Genomic DNA, 13100 nt, shown 5'->3' with positions numbered 1-13100 from the left:
TCAAACTCACCCAGGTTGTTCATTACCTTACTCTTTTTGAATCCCAACTTTGGGCTTTTCTTATTCTTTCAAGGTATAGTTGCTTTCTTAGTTTTCTGTTATGATTTAGTATTTCCTTCTTTCAGTTTGAAGTTTAGCTAATTTTCAGCTCCCTTTTTTCTAATATAAGCAAGGAATACCATATTGTACCTCCTAAATGCTGTCTTAGCGAATGCAACAAGTTTCTATATGTAGTTTGGTTTTATTTACTTCTGAATTATGTCCTAACCTCCCACTATCATTTCCTCTGATCTCCAAGTTATCTCTTAGTGTTAGCTTTTTAGCATTCATCTTAATTTTATCCTGAACATGCACACAAAATGTTCTGAATCAGAAAAGATTTCTTATTACTTGAAGTAAATGCCTCCACACCCTTTACCCCAGACTTAGACCTGGGGCTATGTGTTAAAGAGTCATGGGATTTTTTCCCTACACAGTGAGTGGTGTTCAAACAAATCCAGATTTAAGTACAAGACTTTGGGACACAGAGGAACTATCACAAACAGGGGCAAGGAGGCTATAGAAACAGGACTTGCAGATCGGTTGGAGAATCCTGTTGCTAGTCTCCTTGCCTGTTTGCAATAGTTCCTCTGCTGTCCCAAAGTCTTGTACTTAAGTCTGCAAGCTGCTCAAAAACAGATTGTGTATGTGTGCTCAGTCATGTCTGACTCTGGGATTCCAAGGACTGTAGGCCACCAGGCTCCTGTGTCCATGGGATTTCCCAGGCAAGAATACTAGAGTGGGTTTGCCATTTCCTCCTCTAGAGGATCTTCTTGACCCAGAGATTGAACCTACGTCTCCTGCATTCTTTAGCAAGTGGATTTTTTCCCACTGCGCCACCTGGGAAGCTCAAAAACAGATCAGATCCTTTTAACAGGAAAAGTAAGCAAGGCTAGAAAGATCTGGGTGTGAGGGAGCAAAGGGAACAGATGACAGAATGGGACAGTTGATCAGGGAATGTCTTTTCTGTGGTCCATTTTCAGGAGGTGTGGCTGAGGAGAGTCTCTTCCACATTCCAGGGCTGGTTCAGCCTGAGGGTGGATTCAAGTTCAGGGGACTGTGGGGGACAGCCTAAAGTGTGATCAAGTCAAGTTAGAGGGTATTTTGTCCAGAATGGTCTTTGGGGACAACCAGTTCAACAACTGATTCATGAGATAAAAAACAGGAATCTGGAGGGTCTAGGTCTGGCTGTGTCACAGGTAGTCAAAGGAGTCATCCACTCATCGTATCTTAGTCATATTGGGAAAGGTGGTTCTCTGCAGGAAGCCATTTCCTGGAATACAGTAGGGGGATTTCTTCACTGTTCTGCCCAAACATTTATTTCAGCTCTGAGGACCTCCTAATCCAATAGCCACAAAATGGTGCCTAAGAGAAGCTGCCGCAAACAATCTTTATGAATTATGTTATACAATCTCTATGCATATTTCAGAATATGTATTGTCCTCTTTCTATAATACCTTAAACTGGGGGGGTGGGAATGCCAATTTCAAATATAAGAAGTTTCTTTCAGGGAAGAGTAATGTTTTAACAGTAGTCAGTCTACCATTTAAGGCTGTAACTTATTTCTCTCTTGGGGTTAACTGCATTGAGTATGCTCAGTCATTCAGTTGTGTCTGCTTCTCTGCAATCCCATGGACTGTAACCCACCAGGCTCCACTGTCCACGGAATTTTCCAGACAAGAATACTGGAGCAGATTGCCATTTCCTACTCCAGGGGATCTTTCTGACCCAAGGATCAAAACCAAGTATCTTGTGTCTCCCGCGTTTAAAAAATCTCTCAGGCAGATTTTTTACCACTGCGTCCTGGGAAGCCCAAAATGCTTTGAATACGGTTCATTATTTTGAAGACTACTTTCTTTTGTGAGCTCCTTTACATCCTTTATTCTAGTGTTTAAAAATAAAATGAACTTTAAGTGATGTCAGAGAGAATAAGCTTAACATTTAAAATTATCTGTTAGTATGGATAACATTTAACAATTTAAAAAGTTAACGATTCTATAAATTGTCTTACTGGAGCTAAAATGTACTCTCTAAGCAGTATTTTTCAAAAACTGTAGAAGTGTTTATTATGATGGAATTCAAGGAGATCCAAGAGTTGGATGCATAAGCATACTTGAGAAAGCAGACACAAATGCCAGCAATAACAAAGGGCTGGACTTCCCTGGTGGCACAGTGGTGAAGAATCTGCCTGCCAACGCAGGAGACATGGCTTCTGTCCCTGGTCCGGGAGGATCCCATATGACTTGGAGCAACTACGCCCGTGGGTAACAACTACTGAGCCTGTGCTCTAGAGCCCAGCTGCAACTACGGAGCCCACACGCTGCAATTACTGCAGCCCGAGTGCCCTAGATCACATGCTCTTCGACAAGAGAAGCCCCTGCAATAAGAAACCCGGGCACCACAACTAGAGAGTAGCCGCCACCCAACACAACTACAGAAAAGCCCATGCGACAAGGACCCAGCACAGTCAAACATACATAAATTTTTTTAAAAAGGGTCAATGGAGACAATGATACTGAAGTAGTAATAACTGATGTAGTGGAAGCATGTTCTGGTCAAATAGAACGCAGCAATAAAGGCTGAGAGGTTTACAAGATCAGAAAACAAACTTTGGATAAATGAAAAGAATGAGATGGAATCTATGACTCAGGAAACACACTTCACTATTTTACTATGCAAATTAAGGGGAAAAACAGGGAGAAAAAAAACAGGCAGAGATAAGAGAAAAAGTTGAGAATAAAGAAAATTCTTCTCACAATAGCATGAGAATTACACAAAGACTATTTCTTATTAGAAACAAATGTGGAGATGAACTAGAATGGGTCTGAGGTTCTAGGAAAAGAGGAAAAAGCCTGCGAAAGTGACCTAATATCTCATCCAGCCATATTAACTTTTTGTTTCTTAAAAAACAACGTGGTTTCAGTCATTCCTTGCTCAAGCTCCAAATTTATACCATGTCACCATTAAAGAGGTAGAAGGATGTCAACCTAAATTCGAAAGTTCATGCTCTCTGCATTTACCACCTCTTGAGGGATGTTTTGATTTGTAAAAACTGCAGAAACATGACAAAAATAAAGACAGATTATGTCCCAACAGAATTTGATAGTACAGTTGTTTATTAATTATATTATGAACATTAATGCAATATTGGCCTCAATAATTTCACTCAGATAATAAAAAATAGTGGCATAGTGACAGTTTTAAAGCTGGTTCATTCATCATTTTACAAGCTTATTTACTAAGAGTGAAAACAGAAGACTATTTAAAATAGCTGAAAAGATAACATGTGTCATAGTGTAAGGCTTACACCTAAATCTGATGCATTGAAACAGTTCTTTCCTCACCCGCAGCATGTCTACACTGGTGCTATGAGTCTGGAAGAGACTGGCTATGGGTACCGCTTCTTGTCTTCAGCTGGGACTGTGCAATATCAGCAAGTGCACTCTGTATCTTTTCCAGAAGCATGTCCCCTCGGTAGACAACATCCTCCAGACTGGTAGCAGCCTCGTGGTTTTCCTCTTCCAGCTTATATAAGCTAGCAGCCTTTGTGAGAAAACACAAATTTTAAGAATAGTTTGAGAAATGAAAAACCTGGAGACTGGTAAAAGTTGAGGAGGAAAGAAATTGCAATGAAAGTATTTACTTTTAAATCTGATGACTATGCAACCACTGTGATAGATTTTTTTGCCAGTGGCAGAAATCCTAAGATCAGATATTACTTGAGAGTCTTCCCTGCATGAATTATTTAAAAGATGACTTTTCAATTAGAGATCTCTGGATGGCTACATGAGACTCCTTTCCACATTGCTCTCAGACACTGCTATTCTACTCCATATCCAGAATGGCCCCTCTCTTGTCACTACTGGCAAGGAAAAGAACCCAACTGAGGAAAACGGTAAGTTTCCTTGTAACTCAAAACTGGACACCTATATATTTTCAGCAGTCTTAAATAGGCTGCAGTAGTTTACAATAAAACTCCCATTTTAAAATTTAGATTAACATTGAATATTGTAATAAAAGGTACTAAATCTATTTCCTTGAATTCAAAATTCTATTCGTAAAATTCTCAAAGGAAAACAGATTTTTACCTGTAAAGCAGCTGTAGATTCTTCACTGGGTAAGGAATCTATCAGAACATCAATGTCTTTTGCTGTTCGTGCAATCAGCGCTGCAAAAAGCTGGGCATATTCTAGAGAAAGACAGCACTCATTGAGGATATTAGAGAATCTCAAGTTTTCAGAAAGAGAAATTAAAGTTTAATGAAACCAGGAAACTTCATTAGTTTTTCTGTATTAGACTTCTAATGATAAAAGTGTAATTTTAACACATCAATTCTATTATGTCTGAGAATTAGCTTTAATATTAACTCAAATTAGAACTTAAGCATAATGTATTATCATTTCATTATTAGGACAATATGGTGGTCCCTTGAATAAAGGAATGTGTAAATTGGATGGCATTTTTATTAAGGTCCCTCAAGTAAAAATTCATCTAAATTCACACAATTATACTTTAGAGGAGTAAAAAATCTGTTATTTCACATGAAAAGAATTATGAGGTGTTACATAAATTTACTGTAATGAATTCATTTCTTTTATGACAAACTTGTAATAGTCTCAAACAATAACATTTTCAGAAAGCCATAAATAAGTTGAACCTTTCAATAAATCTGATTTTAAGGTATTACAGGTAATGTGACAGTCAAACTAAGAGAAGCCAAGAAAATCTATTTACCTTCTGTAGGGTTAGCCGGCTGATCTTTGTTAATGGCTGTCTGGATGTTACTAAAGGAGGCAGGAGGGCCACACTGCTGCAGCACTCCAATGGCATTACAAAACTGATCTGCAAGCTGGAGGCAAAGGAAAGGTGGCCAAGTTAGAGTGGATTTATCCTCTTTAAGGATTTTATTGGTAACAGCGGCAGCAATGTTTCTATAATGTTCTCTGAGCCAAAATAAATAAATAAAACAGAAAGGAGTAATTCTGGATAGCAAAAACCAGTTACTAAGAATGGTTAAACGTTTTAATCATGCAAAGAAACTAAATTCTCAGTGGCTCAATCACGTCCAATTCTTTGCAAACCCATGGCTCCTTTGTCCATGGGCATTTTTCAGGCAGGAATACTGGAGTCAGTTGCCATTTCCTCCTCCAGGGGATCTTCCCTATTCAGGGATGGAACCCCAGTCTCCTGTGTTTCTTGCACTGACAAGCAGATTCTTTACCACTGTGCCACCTGGGAAGCCCTAAAGAAACTATGTTTGGTATCAATTTAGTTGAGACAGTTAAAAAGAAAAACAAAATAATCTTTCTTTTCTTCCCAAGGTAACAGAATGACAAAAGAAATATATGCCAGTACTTTCTGCAAGCACAAGTAAATACTTTTGGGGGAACAGTGGTGGAAAAGAGCACATCTGACAGGCAAACATCTCAGAATGGCCCCAGGTTAAATTTTTAAACCATTTAAAAATATGACCCCTTTTCTGAAACCAGAGTAATTACAAGTAGAAACAAATAGTGGTGGGACAAAACTGCACCTTAAGTATGTCTGAAATGTTTTTCTCCAGGACTTAAAACTCCTAGTGCTCTGAAAGTATTTCTTAAGCAGTTCAAAGATTGACAATACCAAGTCCCTACTTACTGAAACTGTCCCATGGGGTTAACAGAAGCTGGCACCTTAAACGAAAGACTGGAGTATGTCTTACAAAACAGCAGATAAGGAAACAGCTGGTGACAAAACCCTTTGTAATCTGCCTCTAACGATTATGTTTGCTTTAGCTTTTTTCTTTCCCTAATCACATACCTTCCTAGCCCACATAACGCAGCACCAGACTTCTCACCACCCCCAACAGATAACGCTCCTGATGTGTGGGTCACTATAGTAAAAGGGACTTAGGCTGTTTTTCAAAAATTTGAAAAATTTGGACTAAGGTCCTGCCCAGTTCAGACCAGTTAAGAACAGTTGGGAACAACGACTCTACCTGGGTCTCCTGCATTGCAGGTAAATTCTTTACCATCTGAGCTACCAGGGAAGCCCCAAGAACTGGTCCTGTGCAGAATACTGATTACTTTACCTTCTCCCTACCTCCAATCACCCTACCCCGCGCCTGAGACCACCCTACTTCTTTATCCCATAAAATCTCAAGCGTCTTTATTTTCTGTTTGTTTCCCACCTCCACCCCCCACCCCCCAGCCAAGAGGCATGTGGGATCTTAGTTCCCTGACCAGGGATCAAACCTATGCCCCCTGCATTGGAAGTGCATAATCTTAACCATTGGACCACCAGGCAAGTCCTCCAAATCTCAAGTCTCTTGCCTTCTGGGAAGCAATCTGAGATCTGCCCTCCTATCTTGTCACTCAGCTGCTTCCTGAATAAATAAACCCCTTCTCTGGCTGCAAAACGATGTCTCAGCCTTTGGCCAGATGTGGATCCAGCAAACAAACTTAGCTTTGTTAACATTACCATCTCCAAACCTAAGACTCCCATCCTCCCCACCAACTTCTCTCCATAGTCCTGAGCACTCAAACTGCAATTCCTGGCCTCCAATCAGTGAATCAGCGTTTCCAGTAAGTTTTACTGCCATTATTTGAATGACAGAACTCAAAAGTCAACTATTTCCTTTAATATCTAATTTGTATTGAGAATCTTCCAGTCAACCAGTCTACCTTCAAACTCTTCACTTTCATCTTCAAATCCTGCTAATGTTACTACAAATCTTTCCCTTTTCCTTCTACCATCACTGATGCTGTTAGTGCAACTAATTACTTCACACAAGAATTGTTTACAATAGCTCCTTACTATTTTCTAGTTCTTATTATTTTCTAGGTTATTTTACTCTGCTCCAAAATTCTGAGCTCACCCCAGCATGGTTTTCAAGATAAATCTCCCAATCTTCAGGCTATTCCAAAGCTTTCAATAATCGAACTCAACCCGACTTGTTCATTATCTACTACTCCTTTATATATGCCTGACTAGTGAAAATTCATTCCTGACTACACTGCTTTTGTTCACATTTTTGCAAAAGTATTAAGTGGCAGTAAGTGCTCTGAGCCTGTACAAATATAGATTCTGATTCTGGTAACTAGAGTTTGTTAACTGAGAACATTCTCTCATTAGGTTAAATACAATGGCTGTTTGTTCTGTCCATATGAAGCTCTCAAAATCCATTTACTCAGCAAATATTTATCAAAATAATTCTAGGGACTTCCCTGGTGGCTGAGTAGTAACGAATCCACCTGTCAACGCAGGTTCAATCCCTGGTCTGAGAAGATTCCACATGCTGCAGGGAAACTAAACTCCTGCACCCAAACTACTGAGCCAGCGCTTTAGAGTCCCTGACCCTCAACTACTGGGAAGCCCAGGTACCTAAAGTCTGTTGTCCACAGCAGGAGAAATCACTGCAAAGAGAAGCCCATGCAATGTCCTCCCCGCCTCGCCCCCGCCAGCCTCTGCTCAATGCATCAAGAGAAAGCCTGTGCACAGCAGTGAAGACCCAGTGCAGCCATATATGAATAAATAATAAAGAAAGAAGAAAAAAAACTTAAAAATCAGCTCTATGAGAAGCACTGTGTGTATAATTGTATAACCATTATAGTGATAAAGCCAACAAGACAGTTTGCTCTCATGGAGTCCTCAGAGGATAAAAGAACTTTATGTTAAAATCTTACAAATAATTATGATTCAGGTAAATCCTAATAAGATTCCCTCTACTTTAATTAATATCACTCAACAGTCCACTTCAGCACTTATAGCTGAAAGTTCAATTCAGTCACTCAGTGGTGTCCGATTCTTTTCAACCCCATGCACTGCAGCACACCAGGCCTCCCTGTTCATCACCAACACCCGGAGTTTACTCAGACTCATGTTGGTGATGCCATCCAACCATCTCATCCTCTTTCGTCCGCTTCTCCTCCCACCTTCAATCTTGACCAGCATCAGGGTCTTTTCTAGTGACTCAGTTCTTCATGTCAGGTGGCCAAAGGATTGGAGCTTCAGCATCAGTCCTTCCAATGAATATTCAGGACTGATCTCCTTTAGGATGGACTGGCTGGATCTCTGTGCAGTCCAAGGGACTCTCAAGAGTCTTCTCCAACACCACAGTTCAAAAGAATGAATTTTTCAGCACTCAGCTTTCTTTACGGTCCAACTGTTACATCCATACATGACTACTGGAAAAACCATAGCGTTGACTAGACGGACCTTGGTTGATAAAGTAATGTCTCTGCTTTTTAATATGCTGTCTAGGTTGGTCACAGCTTTTCTTGCAAAGAGCAAGCATCTTTTAATTTCATGGCTGCAGTCACCATCTGCAGTGATTTTGGAGCTCAAGAAAATAGTCTCTCACTGTTTCCATTGTTTCCCCATCTAAATGTCATGAAGTGAGGGGACTGAATGCCATGGTCTTAGTTTGTTGAATGTTAAGTTTTAAGCCAGCTTTTTCCTCTCCCCTTTCACTTTATAAAGAAGCTCTTTAGTTTCTCTTCCTTTCTGCCATAAGGGTGGTGTCATCTACATATCTGAGGTTATTGATATTTCCCCCAGCAATCTTGATTCCAGCTTGTGCTTCATCTAGCCCAGCATTTCACATGACGTACTCTGCATATAAGTTAAATAAGCAGGGTGACAATATACAGCCTTGATGTACTCCTTTCCCGATTTGGAAACAGTCTGTTGTTCCATGTCCGGCTCTAACTGCAGCTTCTTGAGAAGCATACAGACTTCTCAGGAGGTAGGTCAGGTTTTCTGATATTCTCATCTCTTGAAGAATTTTCCAGTTTGTTGTGATCCACACAGTCAAAGACTTTGGTGTAGTCAATAAAGCAGAAGTAGATGTTTTCCTGGAACTCTCTTGCTTTTTTGATGATCCAGAGGATGTTGGCAATTTGATCTCTGGTTCCTCTGCCTTTTCTAAATCCAGCTTGAACATCTGGAAGTTCACAGTTCACATACTGTTGAAGCCTGGCTTGGAGAATTCTGAACATTACTTTGCTAGCATGTGAGATGAGTACAATTGTGCAGTAGTTTGAACGTTCTTTGTCATTGCCTTTCTTTGGGAATGGAATGAAAACTGACCTTTCCCAGTCCTGTGGCCACTGCTGAGTTTTCCCAATGTGCTGGCATATTGAGTGCAGCACTTTCATAGCATTATCTTTTAGGATATGAAATAGCTCAACTGGAATTCTATCACCTCCACTAGCTGTGTTTGTAGTGATGCTTCCTAAGGCCCACTTGACTTTGCATTCCAGGATGTCTGGCTCTAGGTGAGTGATCACACCATCGTGATTTTCTGGGTCATGAAGGTAATTTTTTGTATAGTTCTTCTGTGTATTCTTGCCACCTCTTCTTAATATCTTCTACTTCTGTTAGGTCCATACCATTTCTGTCCTTTATTGTGCCCATCTTTGCATGAAATGTTCCCTTGGTATCTCTGATTTTCTTGAAGAGATTTCTAGTCTTTCCCATTCTATTCTTTTCCTCTATTTCTCTGCACTGATCACTGAGGAAGGCTTTCTTATCTCTCCATGCTATTCTTTGGAACGCTGAATTCAGATGGGTATATCTTTTCTTTTCTCCTTTGCCTTTAGCTTCTCTTCTTTTCTCAGCTATTTGTAAGGCCTCCTCAGACACAACCATTTTGCCTTTTTTGCATTTGTTTTTCTTGGGGATGGTCTTGATCACTGCATCCTATACAATGTCATGAACCTCCATCCATAGTTCTTCAGGCACTCTATCATATCTAATCCCTTGAATCTATGTCACTTCCACTGTAGGGAAGGGATTTGATTTAGGTCATACTTGAATGGTCTAGTGGTTTTCCCTACTTTCGTCAATTTAAGTCTGAATTTTACAGAAGTTCATGATCTGAGCCACAGTCAGCTCCTGGTCTTGTTTTTGCTGACTGTATAGAGTTTCTCCATCTTTGGCTGCAAAGAATATAATCAAATCTGATTTCAGTGTTGACCATCTGGTGATGTCCATGTTTAGACACGTCTTGTGTTGTTGGAAGAGTGTGTTTGCTATGACCAGTACGTTCTCTTGGCAAAACTCTGTTATCCTTTGCCCTGCTTCATTTTGTACTCCAAGGCCACAGTTGCCCATTATTCCAGGTGTCTCTTGACTTCCTACTTTTGCATTCCAGTCCCCTGTGATGAAAGGGACATTGTTTTTTTGGTGTTAGTTCTAGAATGTCTTGTATGTCGTCATAGAACCGTTCAACTTCAGCTTCTTCAGCATTAATGGTTGTGGCAGATTTGGATTACTCTGTTATTGAATGGTTTGCCTTGGAAACAAATGGAGATCATTCTGTTGTTTTTGAGATTGCACCCAAGTACTGCATTTCAGACTCTATTTAACCTAACATTCCAGGTTCCTATACAATATTGTTCTTTACAGCATCAGACTATACTTCCATCACCAGTCACATCCACAGCTGGGCATTGTTTTCGCTTTGATTCCCTCTCTTTATTCCTTCTGGAGTTATTTCTCCACTCTTCTTCAGTGGCATATTGGGCATCTACCAACCTGGGAGTTCTTCTTTCATTGTCGTATTTTTTGCCTTTTCATACTGTTCATGGGGTTCTCAAGGCAAGAATACTAAAGCAGTTTGCCATTCCCTTTTCCAGTGGGAACTCTCCACCATGACCCGTCCATCTTGGGTGGCCCTACAGAGCATGACTCATAGTTTCATTGAGTTAGACTAGGCTGTGATCCATGTGATCAGTTTGGTTAGTTTTGTGTGATTGTGGTTTTCAATCTGTTAAAATTAGGTAACCACGGGTTTTAAAAAAAAGGGTGTCCTTATATGATGTTGGAAACTTACTGGTCTGATGTGGCTGTGGGACACTCAGACCTCAGACCCTGTAGAGAATGCAGTGGTATCTCTAGAGCCAGAAAATTCTGCCTACAGCTGAAAACACTTGATTAATTACAACTCCTAACTACATACTGCTTTTGCATTATTTAAATGTCTCGAGTATATGATGTCTTTCTAACCAGACTGTAAACTCCTCAAGGAGTAACTCTCTGTAACCATGACACTGTTTATATATATCAGGCAACCATACCAGATAACCTAGAGGCTTTCCTCCAAAATCCAATGATCAACCATGGAGTTAAGAGCCATATTCACTTTGTCCTTACTATCCTTCTGGCTATGAAACATATAGGAATATGCAACATTTCCCGTAAAATAATATTTGTATCCAGCAGTCATTACAATTTAATTTTGTAAAGCCTCAAAGAAGTATCTCCCTGAGGGAGACTGGCTGGCCACCCAGGCAAGTCACCAAAGGTAGAATTCATCTTGGTGAATTTAGCAACATTTAGAGGCTGGCCCTCATACACAAAATAGATCCATTTCTCACAGGCAGATTCACATTCTTCAAGTGTACAAACACTGAGTGATAAAAAGAATACCAACTTATTAGCTTCCAGTGAGAAAAACTGGCAAGAGACTAGTTTGATTTTCCAGTCAACATCTACAGGTATCCGACCTGGGACATCAAATTATAAACAGAATGACTGAAATGTAACTACCAAGGAAAAACAATTTAGCTCTTAATGGTATTAAGTATGTGAATGCTTTGGTTTGCATATACTTTCCACGTAGACATAAATAACAGTAAAAATAACCAGAAAGATCAAAGTAAGGGGGGCTACTTACAACATCTGACCTTTCATAGGGAGGAGACTCATTGGCAGATGTTTTAAAAACCTTAAAGATATACAAAGACCGTAAGATTCACTTTATAAAGATGTCAGTTTCCCTTAAACTGACAAGCTGGGGGAGCGGCCGAGATGGAACCCTTGGTCTATACGAACCAACTTGGATGAAACAAAACTTTTCACATTACTATCACTCCAGCCCCAATCTGAAAACTGTAACCAAAGAATACTCTCTAACATCTAATGACAAAGATCCAATCATTAAGAACACGGATTTCTCTCCGTGGGTTAAAATTTATAAGGGGAAAAAAAACTTCCGCTTCCTTTCTCCTCCCGGCAAAACAAAAAAAGGAAAAATCCATAAGCACCACTGACAAGAAAATAAAACCGGTCCCAGAGAACAAGGGAAGCCGGTGAAGCCTGCGAGTCCACGCAGTGAGATCCTCCACTTGGCAGGCGAAGAGGCCGCCGGCTCCCGCCCCGCCCCGCAGCCGGCCTCAGACCTTCCAGACGGCAGCGCCGCCTCCAGCCAACCCCGGCGCTTGTTGCTGAAGCCCAGCCTCAGTGCACTCCCCACTTCCGAGTGTCGACCCTCACACCTCTTTCTCTGCCATGCTTTCCCTCCGGAAGGAAGACGACGGAAATTAATCGAGTGCAATTGCTCACCGAGTTCACGGCGTCCTGCAGCTGCGTGAGCCGATCCGCCATGTTCCTCCCGCAAACAAAGAGGCGAAAGCCGCTGCTCCTACGCGATTGGACAGTCACGGCCAATCACAGGGCTGCGTTCTCGGAGGGGGTGGAGTCAAGTCAAACCCCAAACCCCGTAGCGAAGGGGCGGGGCTTTCCCGAGCCTTAAAATTTGTTTAGACTAACTCACTTGAAATTAAGAGAGGCAGTCTAGAAATTAAGACTCTTACTCCTGGGAAGAAAAGTTATGACCAACACAGACAGCGTTTGAAAAAGCAGAGACATTACTTTGCCAACAAAGGTCCGTCTAGTCAAGGCTATGGTTTTTTCAGTATTCATGTATGGATGTGAGAGTTGGACTATAAAAAAGCTGAGTGCAGAACTGATGCTTTTGAACTGTGGTGTTGGAGAAGACTCTTGAGAGTACCTTGGACTGCAAGGAGATCCAACCAGTCAGTCCTAAAGGAAATCAGTCCTGAATATTCATTGGAAGGACTGATGTAGAAGCTGAAACTCCAATACTTAGGCCAGCTGATGCGAAGAGCTGACTCATTTGAAAAGACCTTGATTCTGGGGAATATTGAAGGTGGGAGAAGGGAACGACAGAGGATGAGATGGTTGGATGGCATCACCGACTCAATGGACATGAGTTTGAGTTAACTCCAGGAGTTGGTGATGAACAGGGGGGAGACCTGGCGTGCTGCAGTCCATGG

General features: G+C 40.9%; 1 protein-coding gene across 2 annotated transcripts; it reads right to left on the bottom strand.

The window, feature by feature from the left end:
• Nucleotides 1-3137: 3137 nt before the first annotated feature.
• MED21 (mediator complex subunit 21) lies at nucleotides 3138-12490 on the bottom strand. Of its 2 annotated transcripts, XM_043441264.1 has the most exons (4): nucleotides 12367-12490; nucleotides 4774-4888; nucleotides 4128-4228; nucleotides 3138-3582 (listed from the first exon to the last, which is right to left on the bottom strand). In XM_043441264.1, exons 1-4 carry the CDS (start codon nucleotides 12406-12408, stop codon nucleotides 3406-3408), a joined length of 435 nt encoding a protein of 144 aa, XP_043297199.1. In that variant the 5' UTR covers nucleotides 12409-12490; the 3' UTR covers nucleotides 3138-3405. The 2 variants fall into 2 exon arrangements, with proteins under 2 accessions (XP_043297199.1, XP_043297200.1); XM_043441265.1 differs by lacking the exon at nucleotides 3138-3582 and having other exon boundaries at nucleotides 4177-4244; nucleotides 12367-12439.
• Between the last annotated feature and the right edge of the window lie 610 nt (nucleotides 12491-13100).

The sequence above is a fragment of the Cervus canadensis genome, chromosome 21, assembly GCF_019320065.1.
Source record: "Cervus canadensis isolate Bull #8, Minnesota chromosome 21, ASM1932006v1, whole genome shotgun sequence".
NCBI classification, from domain to species: domain Eukaryota; kingdom Metazoa; phylum Chordata; class Mammalia; order Artiodactyla; family Cervidae; genus Cervus; species Cervus canadensis.
This window is presented reverse-complemented; position numbering and strand designations above follow the sequence as displayed.

Excerpts from the sequence above, each read along its gene's own strand:
- MED21 (XM_043441264.1), bottom strand. The coding sequence starts at position 12,408 with ATGGCGGATCGGCTCACGCAGCTGCAGGACGCCGTGAACTCG. Across the intron at positions 4,229-4,773 it reads GCCGGCTAACCCTACAGAAG|AATATGCCCAGCTTTTTGCA; the intron begins GTAAATAGATTT and ends GTCTTTCTCTAG. Across the intron at positions 3,583-4,127 it reads AATCTACAGCTGCTTTACAG|GCTGCTAGCTTATATAAGCT; the intron begins GTAAAAATCTGT and ends TTTCTCACAAAG.